General features: G+C 41.7%; 1 protein-coding gene across 1 annotated transcript in view; it reads left to right on the plus strand.

The window, feature by feature from the left end:
- Window positions 1–300: 300 nt before the first annotated feature.
- LOC118338487 overlaps window positions 301–20,265 on the plus strand; it is a 197,083-nt gene continuing 177,118 nt past the window's right edge. The window contains exon 1 of the mRNA XM_035675792.1: window positions 301–776. Within this exon, the coding sequence (XP_035531685.1) occupies window positions 690–776 (87 nt within the window). The 5' untranslated portion in view covers window positions 301–689. The remainder of the gene's footprint in view (window positions 777–20,265) is intronic.

The following is a 20,265-nucleotide window of genomic DNA, read 5'->3' on the forward strand; positions in this document are numbered from 1 at the left end:
GGAATGTGTGAGATCTGACAGGAAGTGTGTGTATGGGAGGCAGGAGTTCATCTGACACGGTATACAAACGTGTTTACCCCCTTGTGTTCATCCTGAAGGCACAGGACTGGATGCTGGCCGATGCAAGTTCTCACCATGGATTGTTATCTAATAGTCAGCATATTGGGATACATACATGGGATGAGCTGCTGCCATGCCAATGAAATCTAGCACTGAACTAAAATATAAGAGAGAGGCTGCTCAGAGTGTGTGCTGGAGGAAGTACAGCAACCCAGATTCACACACACTGATACAGTAGAAGAGAGGAGAGAGACATCCTGCAAAATAAGAATCTTCTCTTCTTAGGCAGTGTTCCAGAGCACAGTGGTCAGAGACAGGGAGAAGGAGAGTGTGACACAGGAGGAGAGAGAGAGAGAGAGAGTGAGAGTGAGAGTGTGTGTGTGTGAAAAAGTGAGTGAGAGACCCGCGTAAACGTCATCTGCCTACTGGAATACGGACTACAAGCATACGAGCACCGGCCGGAGGAGGGACAGTGGCTCCACTGTGTACCCGGACAGAGAATCACTGTGGTATCGGACAGGAACCCATTGCCGTCAACGGGGCAACAGGAGCGGGGCTGAATGCTGGAAGACACCCCGGAAAGTGGCACCAGGAGCAGCTGTTAGTGAGTGATTGAGGGGCGGGGGGACATGGCTTCCTCTCCGGTGACCCCAGCATCGCTCGAAGGAGAGACACCTTCACCCATCGGGAACGAGGGCCCCGCTACAACCCGACAGGTACACGTCTGTGCACCCCTTTCATGTCCGATGACGTTCCGACCTACCGAACTTCGTTTGAAAACATATCAGTTTAACTCTTACTCGGACATCTGCAAAGACACATGCGTGCAAGAGCGTGATTTCACTCATAGCCTGAGTCAGCAGAAAATACCCTCTAATTCGGCAAGCATTTAACACTTAAACAAGCGCTTGAATTGAAATAACATCTATGGTTTCTCAAGTATTTACGTCCGATAGAATAAACACTGATGGGTTTTTATTAAGCTGCATGACTCGCTATAAAAGTTCAGATTTTATTCAAATGAGTGCCACTTGGTGAATTCAGTGCACGCCGAATTTCACATAAGACCTAAAGACATGCGCGAGCGCCTACGTCATTCGATGTCACGTATGTATATTAGCTGATGTCCGAGGAAACATAAACGCGATAGATTTTCAATGGAGTTTGGTGTGACGTATTGGCGCTGCTTGTACGTCGCTGCCAGTGATCCTGAAGTGCTGGGAGAGAGTTTATAGAGACAGCAGGCACTCGCTGGGAAGGCGTTGCCCTCAATGTGACACTTGCATGGACGTCCAAATGACTGCTGGAAAGTCATTAAGTTGCCCTTGCCAATCCTGTTACTGCTGTCTATCCAGAGCCACTGATGGTGTGTGGGCTGAAGAATTCTTCCTGATTATACTAAGCTAGATTTACAGTATTTTGCCCCCTCAGTGCTTGCAAATTCACTTTTGGCTCATTTTTTGCATTTTTTATTCATAGTCTGGAGTACATTGACATAGAAATGATTCTATTTCCTTTCCATCAGCCTGCCAAACAGCAGGTTACGGTGTGCCACAGTGAATGAGTCACACACAAGAGAGCCAGCGTGTGCCTCTGTCAGATAGCGTTAAACACAGTGAGTGCTCTGACACTCATATATAGCCCGATATAGAGCATGTTGTCTTGGTAAAGGTGACTTTATTTACAGCCTGCTTCAGATTGAGCCCCTCACAACAGGTGTAAGGTGGTATCAGTGTCACCAGTCTGGCGGCTCTGATGTCCTAATGTGTACACACGGCTGCAGGGACAGGAATGCAAAGTGAATGCCAGATGTACAGCTTAGACTGCCTGTCCTCAAACCTGGGGCATCAGAGAGTCTGTGAGATCAGATCTGGAGCTGGAATTTGCTGTAATCCTGCACAGTGATGGCAGTGAACAGCACACAGCATGTTCAGGTTTATCATGTCTTCCCTGTTATGTGTTAAACCATGGTAAAGCCTTCTCAGTGTTTGGCAAATAGAGAATTAAGTGGACACGATTAATGCCATTACAAGGAGTATGCTATCTGTTCTGATAGGAAGTCCTGTAATGGCTCACTACAAGGTAACTGTATACACTATACACCTGTTACTTGTGGTAATTCAGATAGTATTTTACAGATGCCGCCTGTCTTTACTGTGTTTTTCCTCCTGTGGTATTCACAACCTCCAAAGTGAAAGTTTTCTGAAAGCTCAGAGTTCACAATTTCACGCAGGCTCGACCACTTCCCATGTCGTAACCACAAGCTCACGAGTTCCATTTGAAGGCAGCTTTAAAATAACATTTTGGAGCTAAACCTTTTAATGGAATTGCTACAATCAGGGAATCTGCTCGAGGGCTAGATCTGTCGCAGTCAGCTACATGGTGAACTTTACTTGTGAATTCACACTATTGACCAGTAGCAAATGATTTTCACAGTGGTGACTTTTTAGGGGGGATCAATGAGTCTGAAACAGCTATCATAGCTTATTAGCTCTTATGTAACCCTGCTGCCCTGCACCACTTAAAGTACCAGTGTGTAGGATTTAGTGGCACAACCTCTTTTCCATGGGACTGAGTTTCACAGCTTTTGCTTGTTGTCATTTGTTGTGTCATTTGTTCACCTTCTCACGTTTTGTTATTTAGCTTGGTGTGGCACAGTCATTGGCATAGATTGATGGTGCTCACCTACTAGCTCTGTGGATAGTCACTTCACCAGCAAGCTTTGGGCACCAACGATCTTGCAAGCACACCTGGAGGAACTTTGCTCTTTGCTTCCTCCCATCATGACCTATTTGACAGCAAGATATTGATATTGGCTCAATCGGGCAGGCAGAGTGTTGCTACAGCAGATGTTTCTGGCAGGTTGGTTACAAAGTTGTGTTTTGGACATCGGAGTTGTGATAGAAAGGCCTGAGAGGCAGAGCTGTGGGCTCCACAGCTACCACACTCAGTCATGGTGTGCCTGTTGTCTATTAGCCAGTGTTTTCCATTCAACCACAGTTGCAGTATTTCCTGTAAGCACTCCAAATAACCACTGAAGCACTGCACTGTTATGAACATATGAGTCTGGATGTTTCAACCTGTCATTTACAGGAAGTTTTTATACATGGATTTTAATGCCAAAGAAGAAGCTACAGTACATTAACGTCATATGATACAGAATCAGTTGGAAAATCTGTTTTTGTGGGTGCTTTATGATTAGGACCTGAAAAAGAATCTGCACATTTCCCTTTCGGTCTTTGAATGTTGACCATTTCCTTTCCTGTGTGCCTTAATAGAGCTTGTGCTGAGGCCAAATCCTTTTAGTGCACAGGCCTAATAATCAAATATTTAAGGTGTGTGACCATGCAAGGCCTGCCTGATGCTGTTTTTATTTCTGTATTGTTTGGGGATTTTACCACATCGATACTTGAGATCTCAAGTTTTTGGCTTTCAAATCTCAGTTTTTAGGCAGTCAGGTCTTAAGTAGATTCTCAGAGCAGTCATCTGCAAGTCTTAAGTCCTCATTTTAGTGATTGAAGGTACTGTGTGAAGTTTCTTCAGTTAGTGCTATTGGGTAATGTTTTGATCAGAGGGTCCCTGTTTTGTTTGTGTCTTGTGTGCACATGTACATGCACTAGTATCCCGGCTCAGGCAGGGCCTTTCTGTGTGGAGTTTGCATGTTCTTCCTGTGTTTGCATGGGTTTCCTCTGTGTGCTCCAGTGTCCCCCACCATCAGTAACATATATGTTAGGTTAATCCTCCAGTCTGTGCCCTTGACCAAGGCACTGGCTCAGATCTGGCCACTGCCTCTACTACTTAGAGTGGGTCAAATTCAGAAAAATACATTTCCCTACAGGATCAGTAAAGGATAATTTAGCAGGCAAGTGACCCGTCCTGGTCTGGCCATCGGGAGCACCGGGAGAATTCTCTGGGACCTGGTCGTCTGATTGGCACCGGAGTGTCAGGCAAGGTATTAAAAGGAGAAAAGCCCTGGTGGAAAGCACAGCGAAATACTGCAAATCAGATATGTACACAAGGAAGGGACATGGCTAGTGTTAAAATCATCAGCATGTCACAACTACCCAACTACTAAAGAGCTGCGTACTCTTTTCTGTCAGGTGGAAGTAGGTCTAGTCACTCAGAGGTAGCAGAGCTTCATGATGATCAAGTCCAGTCTGAGCGTTGAGCACATACCAGCTGCTGAAGTGCACTATAATGATATGAAAATTTGTCCCCGCAGGATTAATTACGTAAATGCCCTGCCCTTGACTAACTCCTGAAATTGAACACTTTTTAAAACTATTTTTGAAGCAGTTTCTGTGTGTAGTAAGTCTGAAAGATATATTACTACCATAAACAGGAAACAGAAAAACTCAACTAAACAGCTGCAGCATTGCTTTTCAAACTTTTTGTGTCCAAAGGGGACACCAAAATCCCAAACACTCATTTCAATCAGCAAAAACATGAGCAAATATATTTAAATGACGTTAGCACAATAAAGATGAGAAAACGTCTTTGGCGATTAGACCCCATTATGACGTGGAGTATAGACACTGGTGGTGGTGGAACGAAGAGAGTGCTGAAGATCTGGTTGTGGAGTAGACTTCTGATAAGCTCAGCCTGGGCACTGGATATGATGAACTGGAGGTGAACTGGGTGGAGGAGAGTCGCAACGATTTTGCACTGAAATGACAGCTGAAAGCAGCAGAGAGGAGAACAGATTTTGATAACAACAACATGATTGGCTAGAGGAGATTTTGGCTGAGTCTGATTAGTTTAACTGAAAGGATAAACGCCCATAGTGACTCATAGAATGAATGTGACATAATGAGATAGTGACCTTGTGCTGAACTTCATATCACTCTCATCACTGTAAACATTTAGTTTGATTTACTAACAGGTATCATTCAGTTAATGAATTATTGTTGTTCTTGGCTGTTTTAGTCTTGTATGTGGTGGCCTAAACTGTTTAAAGCCAGAATAGTGAATTTAAGAATTTCTAACTTTGGCATCCCCTAGTGGTAGTTTAGAAAAGACACAGATTGGTCTCTGCGACTCTAAATTGAACAGTCTGAAAGCAACACAAAGATTTTTTACCAAGATTGTCTAATTTTCTACACTTCGGCAGGCCATCAGAACTAGTTTAGAGAAATGCTATAATCACATAAAATCCCTACAGATAGGGGCTTTAAACCTGTATACACATTGACATAATGACGTCACGAGCCACTCAGGAAGCCTTAGACTTCCTTGAGGCTGTGCTGCCATGAAGAACAAATGAGCTTCTTCCCTCCGTTTCACCTCAGAAGCTCAGGCCTAAAACAGAAGCGAGTTCCTGTTTGTAGCTATCGCAGCCTTCAGGTTATTAATCTCTGTGTGTGTGAAAGTGGAGTGATTAACATTGCAATCAGGAGTGTGAGGCTGTGATGACGGACAGGGCAGTTAGAGGGGGGTGGAGGTGTAATTTACCACCAGGTCTGCTCCTGCAGAGGAGGACATCTGCCACTCTTTTTTTTTTTTTTGTCTTAGCCAAGGTCAGATTGTGATGGGGGGAAATCAGGCTGTGTCAACGGCGGCAGCGTGATTCTGCAGAAAGAGAGGCACAGATATAAACAGAAAGAGCGACAGAGGGGAGAAGAGAAAATGCGGTTCTTCAGTGGTGATCAGTTAAAGGATGTTAATGTGATAGCCACTAGGCTTCAGTTTCCATCTGCCACTCAGTGAGAAATATTGGTCAGTGGGGAAGGAGATTGAGTTAGGGTTTGAATTTGAGACGTTACCAGAATGTCTTAAATCTAAAGGGAGGGAAAATGCTCCCACACGATGAAAATTGAAATGATAATTCTAGTTTCTTCTAACCTGTTTTATTTAGTTCGCCATCATTCCCAATGATAACATTGTACTCATGAGCCAACTGAACACTTTCAGGCACAACTTCAGCCAAATGTACACAGCTTTCCGGTGCAACATTTCAGGTGTGCTCACTTTCATTTTCACCTCCAGATAAAGTGGTTTAGATAAATATGGTTTGTATTGTTTGTGGGCACGGTTTTACTTTGCCAAAACTGATCACAGTGTTACCGGAATTTTGGGTGCACTTACCCTAACCAAGTATACATTTTTTAACCTAGAGAAGAGTTGTTTTCAAAGAGCACAGCACACTTTTTCTATGTATCCTGATGCTTCCTATGGCAGCTGTTGACTGGTGAGACACCTTTCTTCTTCTGTGGTGTGCTGCTGACTGGAGAACATACCCTATAGTCTGCGACAATGTTCTATTAGTTGACAGTAGGGTTGGGTGATATGTTAAAATGTTCAAACCGGCCATCGTCAGTCCAACCACCAGCGACTGCCCATATATTCTCATCACACTGTCTTTATTAGTCTTTCCACTGTTCCAATACGCACCAGCTCAACTGCCCAACTTCAGTTCAATTCAATTCAATTTTATTTGTATAGTGCCAATTTAAAACAAAAGTTATCACAGGACACTTTTCAAATACAGCAGGTCTAGACCCTACTCTTTATAAAGTTATTTACAGAGCAAGTGAAAGTCATTGACTGCTCCGCCATGCCCAGTGGTGTGTCCTTTAACTTCTATATATCTGTGATTTGAATTTCAGAGTAATGTATAGAGTTCTGAGGTTTTAGATGGGGCTAAGCGGGTTAGGGTTAGGGTAAAACTTATACAGTGGAGTGCTCAAAACTACCTGTTAAACTGTTGAAACTGAAGTATTATGACATCCTATTTTTAGTGCCGAAATAGTCAGTCAATACCAAAAATTCCTGCCCATTGGATAACACCTATATATCACTGCAGAAAGAAACTTTTTGGTCATTTTTGGCAATTAGTATTATGTAACAAACACAGATTGGAACAATCTCTGCATGTGCTCTTGGTGTGTATTTGAACAGTATCATATAAACTGCGGTTTCGTGGAGATTGTTGGGCTCAGGAGAAGTAGCAGGGTCACAGCTGTGTTAAAGTCCTCAAGGGTACGTAGTTTCTTCCTCTGCAGTCCCAACGCCCAGCATCTGCCTCTCTCTGCCTCCACCTTGCAGGACATGACTAAGCATTTTCCCAGCAGACCAAGCAGTAAGCAAAGTAAAGTATTTAAGAGTATGTTAGGTGCGGTACACTGGGTAATGGCCTTACAAGTAGAAAGCATGAAGATTTAGCATGTAAGATATATTCTTTAAAGATCATATTATTACCAAACAACATGTGATTTATTGATAATACTATAAACATATGAGACTATAGTATAGATTATTAATAACCTTCACCTTGTGTATTTGCAAAGGAAAGAACCAGCATTAACCAAATCCAAATACTGTATCTCAGCATAAAAGCAAACACAATGCATGCTGCAGAGTGCATCACAAACATACTATAAAATAAAGTTTTATTGATTTATGATATAATTATTCCTTTAGAAATATGCTTTTTTTTCTCCTTCCTACATAACCAGACGAACAAAAGCGTATAACATACAAAGAACATAGCCAGACATAACAAAAAGCACACAGCATCAGTGATAATCACAGACATCACTAAACACATTCAGAGTTGTGAGTTTAAAAGAGACTTTTTTAAATCCTCTGAGATTTATTCCATTTATAGGCAGTCTGTCCAAGTTTAGAATCTACCTGAGGAATGAGTTCAACCAGACCTGTTCTGGTTCTAAACAGTAGTTTTAAACAAATAAATGAAAATGATAGTGTGTTAGGCCTCTTCTTGTTGCTAGTGAGGATCAACTAGTACTTGGTGATGAGCATAATATTTTACAGTATAGCGATCAGCATGAGAATGGTTGGCTCTAAAATCATCTTCCTGTCCTCAAGACAGAAACTTGCTTTATTCTCTATAAGAATCCTATTTTTATCTTCAGTTTTCTTCCACTAAAGGACCATTGTGTAGGATTTAGGAGCATCTAGCAGTGAAGTTGCAGATTGCAACTGAACACCGCTTGCAACTGTATTTGACAACCTGGAAATGAGAACGAGCTGTGAAGTGTGTTGGAGAAACTACGGTGGTTACAACAAAAACTAAAAGCCAGTGCCCTTGCCGTTTGTATGTGCGGCCAATGTTGGATTGTCCGCGGGTACCATAATGGCCCCATGTCAATTGCCAATGTGGGCTTCATGCAGAATTGCACTGAATGTTAGGTGGGGCCCAACTGGGTATGTGGCAACCCAAATGGGCCCCATTGGTGTTGCCCACTCATTTCCCATTAGTGACCCAACTAAGACCCACACAGGGAGCTTACATGGGTTTGCCCACTAAGTTGACACAGATGGGCCTCAGATGAGACGCAGCACTAAAACAACTGTACTAAATGTGAATAAGCATCTGTATTATGTCAACAAAATTTAAGAAATGGGCCTTTTAATGGTGATTCATCATCATACTTTTCATTTTTGGCAACAAGGACAGAAATCTGCAGACGGCTGTAAAATCTTGTTCATCATCCTGCCCACCACCAGCCCCGACAAACCCAGCTATTCAGCCAGCCGCCCTTCACTCACCTCAGTCAATATCCCACACATACTGTGGAGAGTGGGGAAGGGAAGGAATAGAGGGCCGAGAATCTCAGCTTTGTTTTCTTCAGGGGTGGTTGCACTGATGAGGATGTTTGAGAGGGTTTAAGGTTTTTAGGGACCTTAAAATGTCAACAATGTCGAGTTTTTGCTATTACAGTGCAAAACAGGTTTTTCACAACTATTGAGGACTTAAGAGTGGTTATTTATCTAAGATGACTTACAGCTAGTTGTACAGCTGCGTAATCTCACTCGTGCCATTATTGTATCATTTCTGTCACTATTTTTCATGGAGCTACAGTAGCTAGCTATGCAGGGAGATAATATCCCCATTCTTAATTCTGCCAACATACCGTTGACTGACTCACCTGGTTAGGTTTAGGAAATGATCATAAGTTATGTTATGTACATGACGTATCTTAGTATGTTAGGTAAGTTAACTTTCGCATGTTACTTAAAAGAAATGGTTTACTTTTGCTTTCACATGGTACACAATCAGTGATCTCCTGGGTTAAAGACATTGAGATTGGGTGCAGACTTTCTTGCTCTTTATACTACATCACCTTACTTTAACCGTGGCTGTGTCCAGAAATTATGCTAGAGTGGTACCTACCAAGCCCCCAAGAAGAGCTACAGCCAATTTAACATACTGGCCAAACCAAGCATTGGCGTCTGTATGGAACGCACAAAACGGGTTGCCTGTTTCGTGCGTCCCACCTGTTTCATTGAATAGTACAGGCAACATTGCCTGCAGTTTCTCAAGACTGTAAGTAGCTTCTTGCATTTTGGAAAATGTAAGAAAATGATAGAAAACGTTGTATCATTTGCATCAGGAAACCTACACTGTTCGGTTGCTGGCCTTCTCTGTAATTACTGAGTAAGCAGAGAACAGCCTGTTTTTCTACTGGGTGCTGTGTGGCTGTGGAGTATAGGGGGTTGGTGGATTATTGGCAGGTATCATACCACACAGATGTGTGGCTCAGCTGGCAGTGGACAGATGCACCAAGCTCAGATTGCTGTGTCATGCTGGTGTTTAGTAAATGCGAAGCTGGCGATCTGTCCAGTGAGACTGCACTCGCAGATCTGACTCATTCTCATAAGTTCTATGATATCTCCTTTCCTTCCCTCACACATTCTCTTGGTTGTTGTTTTGCTTTGATCTCTCACTCACCGTTATTGTTGTCCTTTCATTAGCCAACATTATGCCTCTTTCTCATATTCCCTTCACTTTATCCCCACAAATCCCATTACACGCTTGTCCTTCAGACACGTCAGCTAATGAAAAACCAACCACGAGCTGTGATGGAGGCCTGAGAACAGATGAATTAAGCTGCAAGGCACCATCAGAAAGACAAGTACCATCTTTTATTCAGTTTCAGCTGTATCACGTTCTTCTTTTCAACTTTTTTATGTGTAACACTTTATTGTATGTATTTCTATATTACACCTATCTGTACATTGACTGCCTGAATCTCAAGTGTTGTGAATTTCTATTCTAAGATTCATTCCAAGCCATCACTGGAGGAACAAAGATCATTTGATTTCTGGAAGAATACAGTGACTGAGCTATTCTTTGCCCCATTAGTGCCAAGGCCTATGGTTGATTGGTCAGCTTGTCTGTCCATTTAACGCTTTGCTCCAGAGCAGAATAATCTGCAGCTACTGCCCAGATTGAAATGACATTTTAATTGGATGTTCATGATTCCCAGAGGATAAATCTAACCTTTCTTGGTCATTATTCACAAGACCACAAGAGGTTGCTTATCAAACTTGGGTAACATCACAAAAGATGAGTACTGTTGAATGTCTGGTAAGGGCAGTCTGAAATTGCAACAAATTGTACATCAGAAAATGTGAGAAAGACTACCCTGATCTGAACTGGCATTCTTAGTTATCCTGAGTTGTGACATGACATCCCTCTTCATTAAAATTTAATTATAGGGGGCAGCACAGTAACCAACCTTGCAATGCAAAAATGTAGCCAACTTCCCAAATTTCAAATCAAGTGGTATGAACCCAAAATAAACTGATTTTTTCTATGATTTATTTGTAATAAACTGGTCAAAATGATGTCAGGTCTTTCCACAAGATGCCAAGCAAACAACTTCTAAATTGCTCGTTTTCTGAATGGAGTTCAGATTGACCAGGGCTATGCCAAGTAAAGTAAAACCGATAACTGCAATCAAATAATGCCTATTCCTTCTGTCCCCAGTTACCCAACAAGTTTAAAGTTGACTCACAGTGTGCACCTATGTCCTTGGAGTTATGCATTGCCCCACTGATCAGTAGATTATAATCAATCCTGGTTAACACCATGGATCTAGACTGATAAGAACATGGACATTCACACCCATGCCTCTCATCTAACCTCAACAAAATTCCCAACAGGGGTGAATTTTGGGGTTGTAGCTGAGGATCTGGAGCAGTCCTTTTCCTTTGAGGCTCGTTCAGTGCCTCCTGTTCTCCTCAGCCACTCACTGACTCACTCTCTGATCTGAATCTGAAGGCGCTGACAGCATATTTGCACTGGTGTGGGCTCATAGAGGCTATTTAGACAGCCCTCCAGGCGCTGGGCTGTGGGCATGTGTCACATTGGTGGCATGCCTTCACCGGGCCTCCTGAGGTGGTATATAAAGCCAGTGAGTGTGTGTGTGTTGTGTGCATGAGGACAAACAGGACATGTGAAGTGCAGAGCGGTACACCTCATTGATAGAATCAAGTGCGAACTGGATGCTCTTCTTGTTTTGGATGAATGTGTGTGTGTGAGCAGTCTGAATAGTGGTCTGTGTGTCCAGGGACAGTCAGCAGCCTCCAGGGGACAAAGCCAGCATTTGTGTTGGTCACAGAAGGAGGCGGATTTTAGGGAGCTGTTCGCTTCCCAAAAAAACACAATTGGCCATTTGATCAGACAGCTCTTTTTTTTAAACTTCTTTCAGGGTCTTTTGTGTCTCTGGCCTTGGAAAAAATCCATCAGACCCTCTGGAGGGCTGACAACATGCTTAGGCCACCTGAGTGCTGAGAAATTGCCTGCTACAAGTTTAAAGCGAAAAATATTAATTTGAGTAAAGAATAAGGATTGGTTACCTTATAAAAACTGCAAGTTAAATTTATTTACATGTATTGATAAAACTGTACTAACTGATATTTTTACATTAACAGTGGATTAAATGACCAAAAGATGTTGCTCATGACAAACCCACATAGAGTTATAACCAACTCTGCAGTTCAGCTATACAGAACCTTTTAGCCTCTTTCAGCTCATTGTTTTCTCTCCAACCTGCTCAGCAGCAAACAGCAGACAGTTAGAGACTAGCTGGTGGACACAGTGGAGCATTAAAGGAGAGTGTGAATATTCATCAGGTGGACATAAAATCCAGATTAATACTGATATTGCTCTGTGTCAGCTTGATGTGTAATTATCCCACTGTTTGCTACCATGTTAGCCAAGACATATGTATAAGGTGATAATGTTGGCTCTGGAGTCTTGCTTACAGGTTTCTTTTAGGCCTTTTTTGCAAAAGCTCAACCCATGAGGGTCTTACATGAGCCCACAGCTGATGAGATATCAGGCCTGCACATTGTAGTTGCAGCACAGGTTTCCTCAGATGAGCGCTACAAGCTCTTCATGGTAACAGTGAATTCATTGTTTTAAACAGCAGATTTCAAATGCATCCTTCTATTCGATGTAGATGTTCTGGTTTTGGTCTGATTTGGAATTAGCTCTTGAGATGAATGCATGAATCATCCAGCATAGTCTGTGTACTCCTGATAAACAGGTCTATTTTAAAACAGTATCTAAATTAAGGCCGTTTTATCATATGACCTGCAGCAATCTGAGAGGTCAGTGGAAATGGCCGTCCGCCTCTGCTTCCTTTATCAGATGCACAAGGTCAGGAAACAGTAGATACGACAAACGTGATGTATGTACAAGCCTTATTTGAATACACATATTTAGTTTAGTGTATTTTGTATTGGTACATACTGTTTGGAGACAGGGTGTATTTGTTCTGGTGTGGACTGTAGTTCCAAAGAAGAAAATGAGTGTCACTGAGGGCTCGTGTGAGTCCTGAATGCCAATGAGTATATGAGTGTACTGGAGAGGCTGGAGTATTGATGTTATCCATAGAGTTGCTCTGAAGCTGTTCATTGTTCATTGAAGAAAACAAATGAGTGTCCATCAGAAGATGGCACATGTTCTAAATGAATAGTCTGAGCTTGTGAATACCCCTGGGTCACTTTGATTATCCTGTCGGTCCCTGTTTGTGTGAATACAAAGTGAGAGTTACAGCCCCCCTCTTGTTGGCATCATTTAAAGGTCATATAGTGTAATCTGACTCGGCCTGTTGAGTTTTGGCTGATTTTTAAATACTTTCAAGGAGATTTCACTGTGGCATCCAGATCGCCACATTACAGTTCAGAGAGAGTTTTTTCGCCGCTGGACGGTCTACTGGCAAATAGGGCTGAATAACATTTTTAGGAGGATCTATAGTCAGAAATGGAGTATGATATTCATAGGTATGTCTTCATTTGTGTATAATCACTTGAAAATGAGAATAATTCAGGGTTCCCACGCATCTTGGAAGATCTGGAAAACATGGATAAAACATGGACTAGTTTTCCAGTCATGGACAACAACATGGATACCTTTTAAATTGATTAAAATGACCAAATATCCTGGATATAATCTATCCTGGAGAGTCTGCCACATTGAACTGTCATGTTTCTACAGTAGCCCAGAAAAGACAAACCAAAACTGCTTGGTCTAGATAGAACCTACACAGCCACCGTACATGCTTGGAAGGAGAGTGGTTAGTGGTACTTCACCATTAGATGCCACTAGGTCTGTCACTTTTTCAAAACAATTGTCCCAATTTTAAATTACATGTAATTTATTTGAGTGAATTAAAAAAAGAAAAGAAAATCTCAGAACACATAGTACAACTGTATGGCACAACATGGAAAAACATAATGTGAGGACTACACTAAAGGACAAGACATTGGCTCTTACTAAACCGATGGGCCGCAAATCTATATATTGGAAACCTTAATATGTAAAGTAACATGAGGCCAAGGAGCACAGCAGCACTCAAAACTGAGCTGGTAGCCTGCCTTGATTGAAAGAAAGGAGCTGACAGTGGAAACACTGAGTTTTATATTGGCGCTGACAAACAAACAGTGGATCGGTCATGTCATGGCAGATTGCCTGATTCTCTCAATAAGGTCAGCATACTGATCTAGCGTATCAGATCAGTGCCTCCCTCGGTTTAAGTGGAGCTTGGAAAGGTCAAAACAGCAAGATTCATCTGGATCTGGACCAATGTATTGGCCGGTATTGTTCTTAAGCTCTGGTGCTAGAACAGTAACTACTGTTCAACAATTACAGTGTTTCTTGAATTTTATCCTCTGAAATCGCATTTGAACCTTTATGGCACTCCTTTCATTGAAACCCAGGACACCCTTTTAATAATGCATACACAATAATACATATTTTTTTAAATGTAATCAAAATGTCTTATCAGTATCACTAAAGGTGATGGGCTTCCCATAGACAGTGAGTGCGGCATTAACAGGGCTGGATTAACCCACCAGGGACCCTGGAAACAGGGGCAAGACTTTTTTTAATGGGGTGGCACAAGTGGGGCACTGACTTATGCAGGGGTGGCATGAAGTATGTGTGTCAGCTTTCCAGTTATTCCCAATTTATACAATTCTGACACTGACTCTGACAATATTCAAATAGACTAGGGGGAAATAACACATTTATACCACAGGCAAAAAACTGCATGGGATAAGCATGAAGTGGATATGTCTGCAAAGATGAGACTTTTGGATCCCCATAGAATTCATTTTCATTCAGATATGTATGGCCATGCCAATCAGGGGGCCCAATTGGTCAGTATTCTCACAGTATCTCGGGAAATGGCAGCCTCATATAGATCTTGTGCCATGAAGGATTCCTGCATATTTCCTGCCATATTTCAGCAATGGAAAAATGGATAAGGCTGCTATTCTTCTATGCTATTGCCTTGTTCCTTATATAATATAATATCATTTGAATTATGTCTCAAATTAACAGGGTTGTGATTTACTCCTGCTAAAATTTACACATAGGGCCTTTAACAAGCCTGATAATGTACACTGTAGCTATAGAGAATTTCTATAGCTTAATTAGCTGTTTTTTTGGTTATTTGTACCATTTAGTGCTGCTAGCAATACAGAGTACTAGTTTTGCACTGTCTGCATATCCACACCTATTGTCTCCTCTTATTTGTCCCTGTCCTATCCATCAGAGCTCTTCCCTCCCCTCTCACTCCGTGCTGTCAATGAGGGGGGGGTTGACGTTCAGCAGACCTTGAGGTGAAGGTTGTTTTGGCCCAGCAGCAAGGGGGTTTGAACCCCCATTACTGTGCGAGGAGAAGATACTTTGTATACCATCCACCACACAGTGGATCAATAGCACTGATGAGGGGCCTGTCTGCAGGATGCTGCATAAGCACAGCAATGACACACAGTCAATCTCATCAAGTTCTTCTCTCTGGTCTTATGAACACTCTTCATCACACACATGCATGCTGGCTTCGCCTTGTAGTTGCACGTGGCCATCGGCCAGTGGAACAGAGTGTGTAATGAGTTGTTTGTGTGTGTGTGTGTGTGTGTGTGTGTGTGCAGGCAAGATTGCTTGGCAGGAAATGTTGGAAATTTCTGCAGAGTGAACGCATGAAAGAATTTCTTTGAGGATTTCATGCTTTTCTCCGCAATATTGTTTCACTTGCAAAAGGTATTTGTGGAATGTGAACGTTATGAGTCAACAGCTAAATATAGTACATTGTGGAGATGTAAGGGATTGTATGAAAATGACTTTGGGAAGGTGGTCAGAAAAGGAGGAATGTATTGTAATATATTCTGTCTGTGAAAGAAGGTAGAGAGCAGGAGAGTGCTTTTTAATTTTTTTCAACCCATGTCTACATTTAGCCTTTTCTGAGTTTTATTTTAAATAACTAATTTAAAAGATACCTTTCAAGTGCACCATGGTTCATAAAAATGCATTTTACGATAAGGAAAAGAGGTCTGTCTCTGTATCAGAGCTTTGTTTTTCCTATCACAGTCAACTTACAGCTCATAGGATCAATGTGTCTGAGAGACACAGTATACACATAGATCTTTACAGGTATTAGTTAACTGAATGTTATCTCTCAAAAGTGCGCAGTGTTTTCTTTAGCCTTCCCTTCCCATTTTATACAAAATGTAATGTTTTACTTTTTTTTCAACTATCTACAAGCCAACAACCCTAGCGTCAGTATTTGACCTGGGATCTTTCTCAGCTCTGATTGGTTGTTTTTGGTCAGACCTGGTGGATTTTTGCAATACCATTAGGAGCACTAGGACGAGCCAGAGGAACCAGGTTTTTCCACTACTTTTCTGTCTCATGTACTACTGTCAGGATATAGTGACGATTTCGGCAAATATGACTAAAAGTTATTTTCATAAAGGTTACCCTCTGCAGCTTTAATGACTTTCAGTTGTACAGTCCACAAATCAAAATCCCTTATTCTCTTCTGGATCTGACATCATTTTAAAGTAAGAGCTTACTTGGAGCAATTCTTTTAGAACAATAAGTTCTAATGCAGTACCATGATGTCAACCTATGTATAAAATGTGACACACCTCACCCCAGAGAGAGTGGCTGTTTCTGGGTGAGGCTGAGTGAGCCTCCCTCAAATGAGGACTGACCTGGGCTGTTTAATTAACTTCCATTTAATCCAATCTACCAGCACACTGCAGTACATGTTATGAGTCAAATTGTCCTTAAAATGTGAAATTAATTATCCTTAGATCCTCTAGATCCCTAGATTACATTTACAACAAAACAAAAAAAACAACCAAGAGTGGGGTGCTACTCTCACTATTGCAGCTTCTTTTGATAAAATGGTTCAGGCTTGGCACTCCCCCAATGCCGCTGGGTGCTCTAATCCCTTGATAGAATATTATGAGTAGAAATTAGATTAGCATTTTAGTAGTACTAAACCAGGCTGGGTTTTAGCTCAAGGCTTAGCTCGGATGCTGCTGCACTGCCGAATGTATGGTATAGTTCTGATGCAGATGACTCACACTCAATACACTTGGATAGAGGCCAAAGCCTTAAGATGCTAACAAGATGAATCAGATAGTCATTTGGGGAAAAGAATCAGGCCTTTTGCTGGCTGTTTTCTTCATTCTTGGTTTTTAGTGTGTCCACCCTAAAGTGTGCACTGTGCAACAATCTATTATGTCATTTGGATCCTTAAAGCATAGGAGTGGTTTAACTGTGTGCTTTCGGAGCTGTAACATTGGGTGTTTTTATATTGGCTATTGTATGTGCTTACTGTGTTATTGTTTTAGAATATTCTATATTTTTCAGACTAGTATACACATAACCAGATGGTTTGTTGCACAGAACCATTTGGGAAGTCGTTGTTGAAAACTGTTTGGAAAAGGGCAGGCACTTTAAAAATAACGCTCTGCAGGTGATTGGATTGCCGCCATTGTTGTTTTACATTCAGCGAACATTTACTTCTCCCACACGTTATCACACACACCTAGTGTTAAACCACACCGAAGCTCATGCCGCCACTGCCAGCAGGACGCTGATTGGTCTGAACCACTGTGGTTGGACACAAGCACATAGCTTGAAGTCGGAAAGATGGATTCTCGTGATCTAGTGAGTCCATTTGCCTTGCAAGGTTAGTATACACAGAGCTGGATATAAAACCTTAATATCTTTTTAGCTGTTTAGGGAGCTACTAATTCCTCATATCAATGATGAACGTAACATATGAATGTCACATTGAGCTGTTGGTCAGCTGACATTACCCAAAAAAGCATAGCTAGAAGCTATTTTGCAAGAAAAAATATGCAAAAAACCTCAAGAAGCATGAAGTTTGTTTATTTTCCACAGAATAACATTTCAGGGGGTGTCATAATTTCGTGTTGTAATTTACATAACAAATTACTGACATATATAAGTGATTGACACAGGATTCAAAACCCTTGATGTCTCCGGGCCATGTCAGTCCTCATCGATCAGTGTTCCTCTGTGGTTACATGCTGACTGAGTGCTGACTTTACACACATCTTTACAACAGGACTTCTGTTTTGAATCTGTCCTGAGCTGATGCAGCATTAGTTCAGTAATTTCCTTTTGTCTTTAAAATGAGTTCCTCTCTTTCCCTAATCGTTTCTGTCCTTTGTAGCCATCCCTCGCTCTTTCCCTTCCTTCCCTCTTCACAGACTTGCATGCTGATTTGAACCTGTTGGTGTTCCTGGAGGCTTTGTTGTGTGTATGCGTGTGTTTGCCACTCTTCATATCCTGTTAAATCAGCTCAGGCCTCCTCCTCATCGTTGTGCAGCTCAGGTTCTTCTCTGTGGTTCTGTGGTTGCAGCTGTTGTGTGAGTTTGGTCAAACTGATGTAATTGTTTGGACTTTTCTCCAAAAGCTAATTCTCTCTGAATACACTTGATTACAGTTCGCTGTGTGTCTGAGAGAGAGGTTGCCAATTTCCTTTATTTCATCCATACGAAATCTATTTCTTAGCCTGGTAAAACCCAGGCAAACATGTTTACATGTGTAAATGGTGTGAGTGTGTGATTTGTTTTGTTAATTACTTGTCTGGTATGGAATCCCATGTGGCTCATAATTACAAAAATACTACCACGTGACGAAATAGGCAAGATTCCAGGGTCTATTACATATGTTGACCCCCCCTGAATGTGGTACCAGCTTCAACGCCATGTATGAAAAGCAGGATACTGACTAACCCGTCGCCTCCCACATTGCGGCTGTAGCGTTAGCAAGCCTGATAAGTGCTGGCAGAAAAACATTATACATGAACGAGATTTAACCAAAAATGGGCAAAGACGTAGAGCATGGGTGGAGCTGAGGTGGACTGAAGAAGGCTGGTTACTGAACCCAGCCACGTGTGATGGCATTGCTTGATACCGGTACTGATCCCTTGACTTAGATACCAGTTACCAGTCCATACCAATACTTTTTTCAGTAGAAAATTTATAAATTCATTTTAACAAAAGAAAATTACATTACACATTATGGTACAATCACTCACTTCAAAGGAGGAAGCTGTTCAAAGGAAATGAATAACCTGGGAAATGAAGAAACTGATATAAATAACTGTCAAAGGGAACATTATTAACAAGCAGTAATTGCAATATTATAGCATCTAGTCTGCCTAATCCAAAGAAGAAGACAGCACTCAACCTGTCAGTAAAAGCAGCCGTGCTCTTAGTTATGCATAACTTAATTATAATTTAAACCGGTGAATCATTTAAAAAATCACCATTGACTCACTGCTGGAGTCAAGTGGCCATTTGAGGAACTACAGTTTTTGGCATTTCTGCGTTGGCTTCATTTGTCAGCCACGAGGTTACCGCTAGGTTAAACAGCAGGGCTACGGCTATGTACTGACAACCCCCACAGACACACACCCCATAGAGCTTCTCGTATTTGACATGAATTCCCACCACCAATAGAAAAGTAGCGTATTTTGCGCCCGCTTGTGTCTTTCATTGACTTTGTATGCTATGTGATAGCATACAAAGTCAATGAAAGTCACCCATGAAACACACTTTTATTTTAAAAATCGTAATACTTTTTTAAGATTTTGACACACTCACAGTTTGGCAGTAGTAAAGCGAAGGTGTGCTGGCTGCCTCTACATTTCTATAGTAGGGGGCTCTAATCCGTTCATCTCTCTCACTTAGCACAGATTGTATGTGTGTGTTTCTTATGTCCGTGTGTACATGAGTGTATGCATGTGTGTGCAAAACAACATGCTTCCTTACCTGTGGGACTCCTGGCTGCCATCTATCTCATGCTTTGCAGTGTGTGAGCAATACTGAGTCCCTGCTGTTTATTCACCCTGCTGTCGTACTATGTATGATGTCATCAGCGTGTATGTGGACTCTTTAGGGTTGTGTGCAGGGTTTGACATTATGACTGACCTCACATTTGTGTTGACAGCTTCTCAAATAACTGATAACTCTGATGATCACTGACACTGATCTTTGGACTTGCCTTTGGGTCCCTGCCCAGAGAGACAGATTGTTGGATGAAATGGCCAAATGTTGGTCATCGCTGTCCCTCTCTCTCGCTTTCTCTGCTTCCTCTTTCTCTGTATTTTTGGCGTTTTCATACTGGGGTGGAGACACTTTGTCTTAATTTGTTTGAATGTAATGACATTACAAATAAATACAATTGTCAGGACAATATTCCGTATTTTCACTTCTCAGAAGGTCAGAAATTAGAACCATATGCCTTTTTTTTCATGCTTTCCTTCTCTCATGCCTGACATTTCTTTGGTCTTACTCTGTGTTGCCATTCTTAGTCGGGATGTTTGAACGGGTAGAACGTCAGTATGCTGAGAGAAAAAATCTTTTACTGTTTCAGACAGGCTGCAGTCTGAGAGAGGGAGATAAAACAGTGCATTAGGTGACTGTAGATGATGATACTTTAGATGTAGCTACTTTTGGCTTCTTTTGTTCAATGAAAAAAGGCTTTTGGTGAAAAATAAAAAATGTGTATTTGGCAAAGTGAGAAATATGATATGAATATGAGTGATGGCAAAGTCCGTCAAACAGAAACTAACATTCATACACATTCACACACCGATGCACAGCATCAGGAGCAAT

This window comes from Morone saxatilis, unplaced genomic scaffold (genome assembly GCF_004916995.1).
Source record: "Morone saxatilis isolate NCDOM2014 unplaced genomic scaffold, NCSU_SB_2.0 Contig4, whole genome shotgun sequence".
NCBI lineage: Eukaryota > Metazoa > Chordata > Actinopteri > Moronidae > Morone > Morone saxatilis.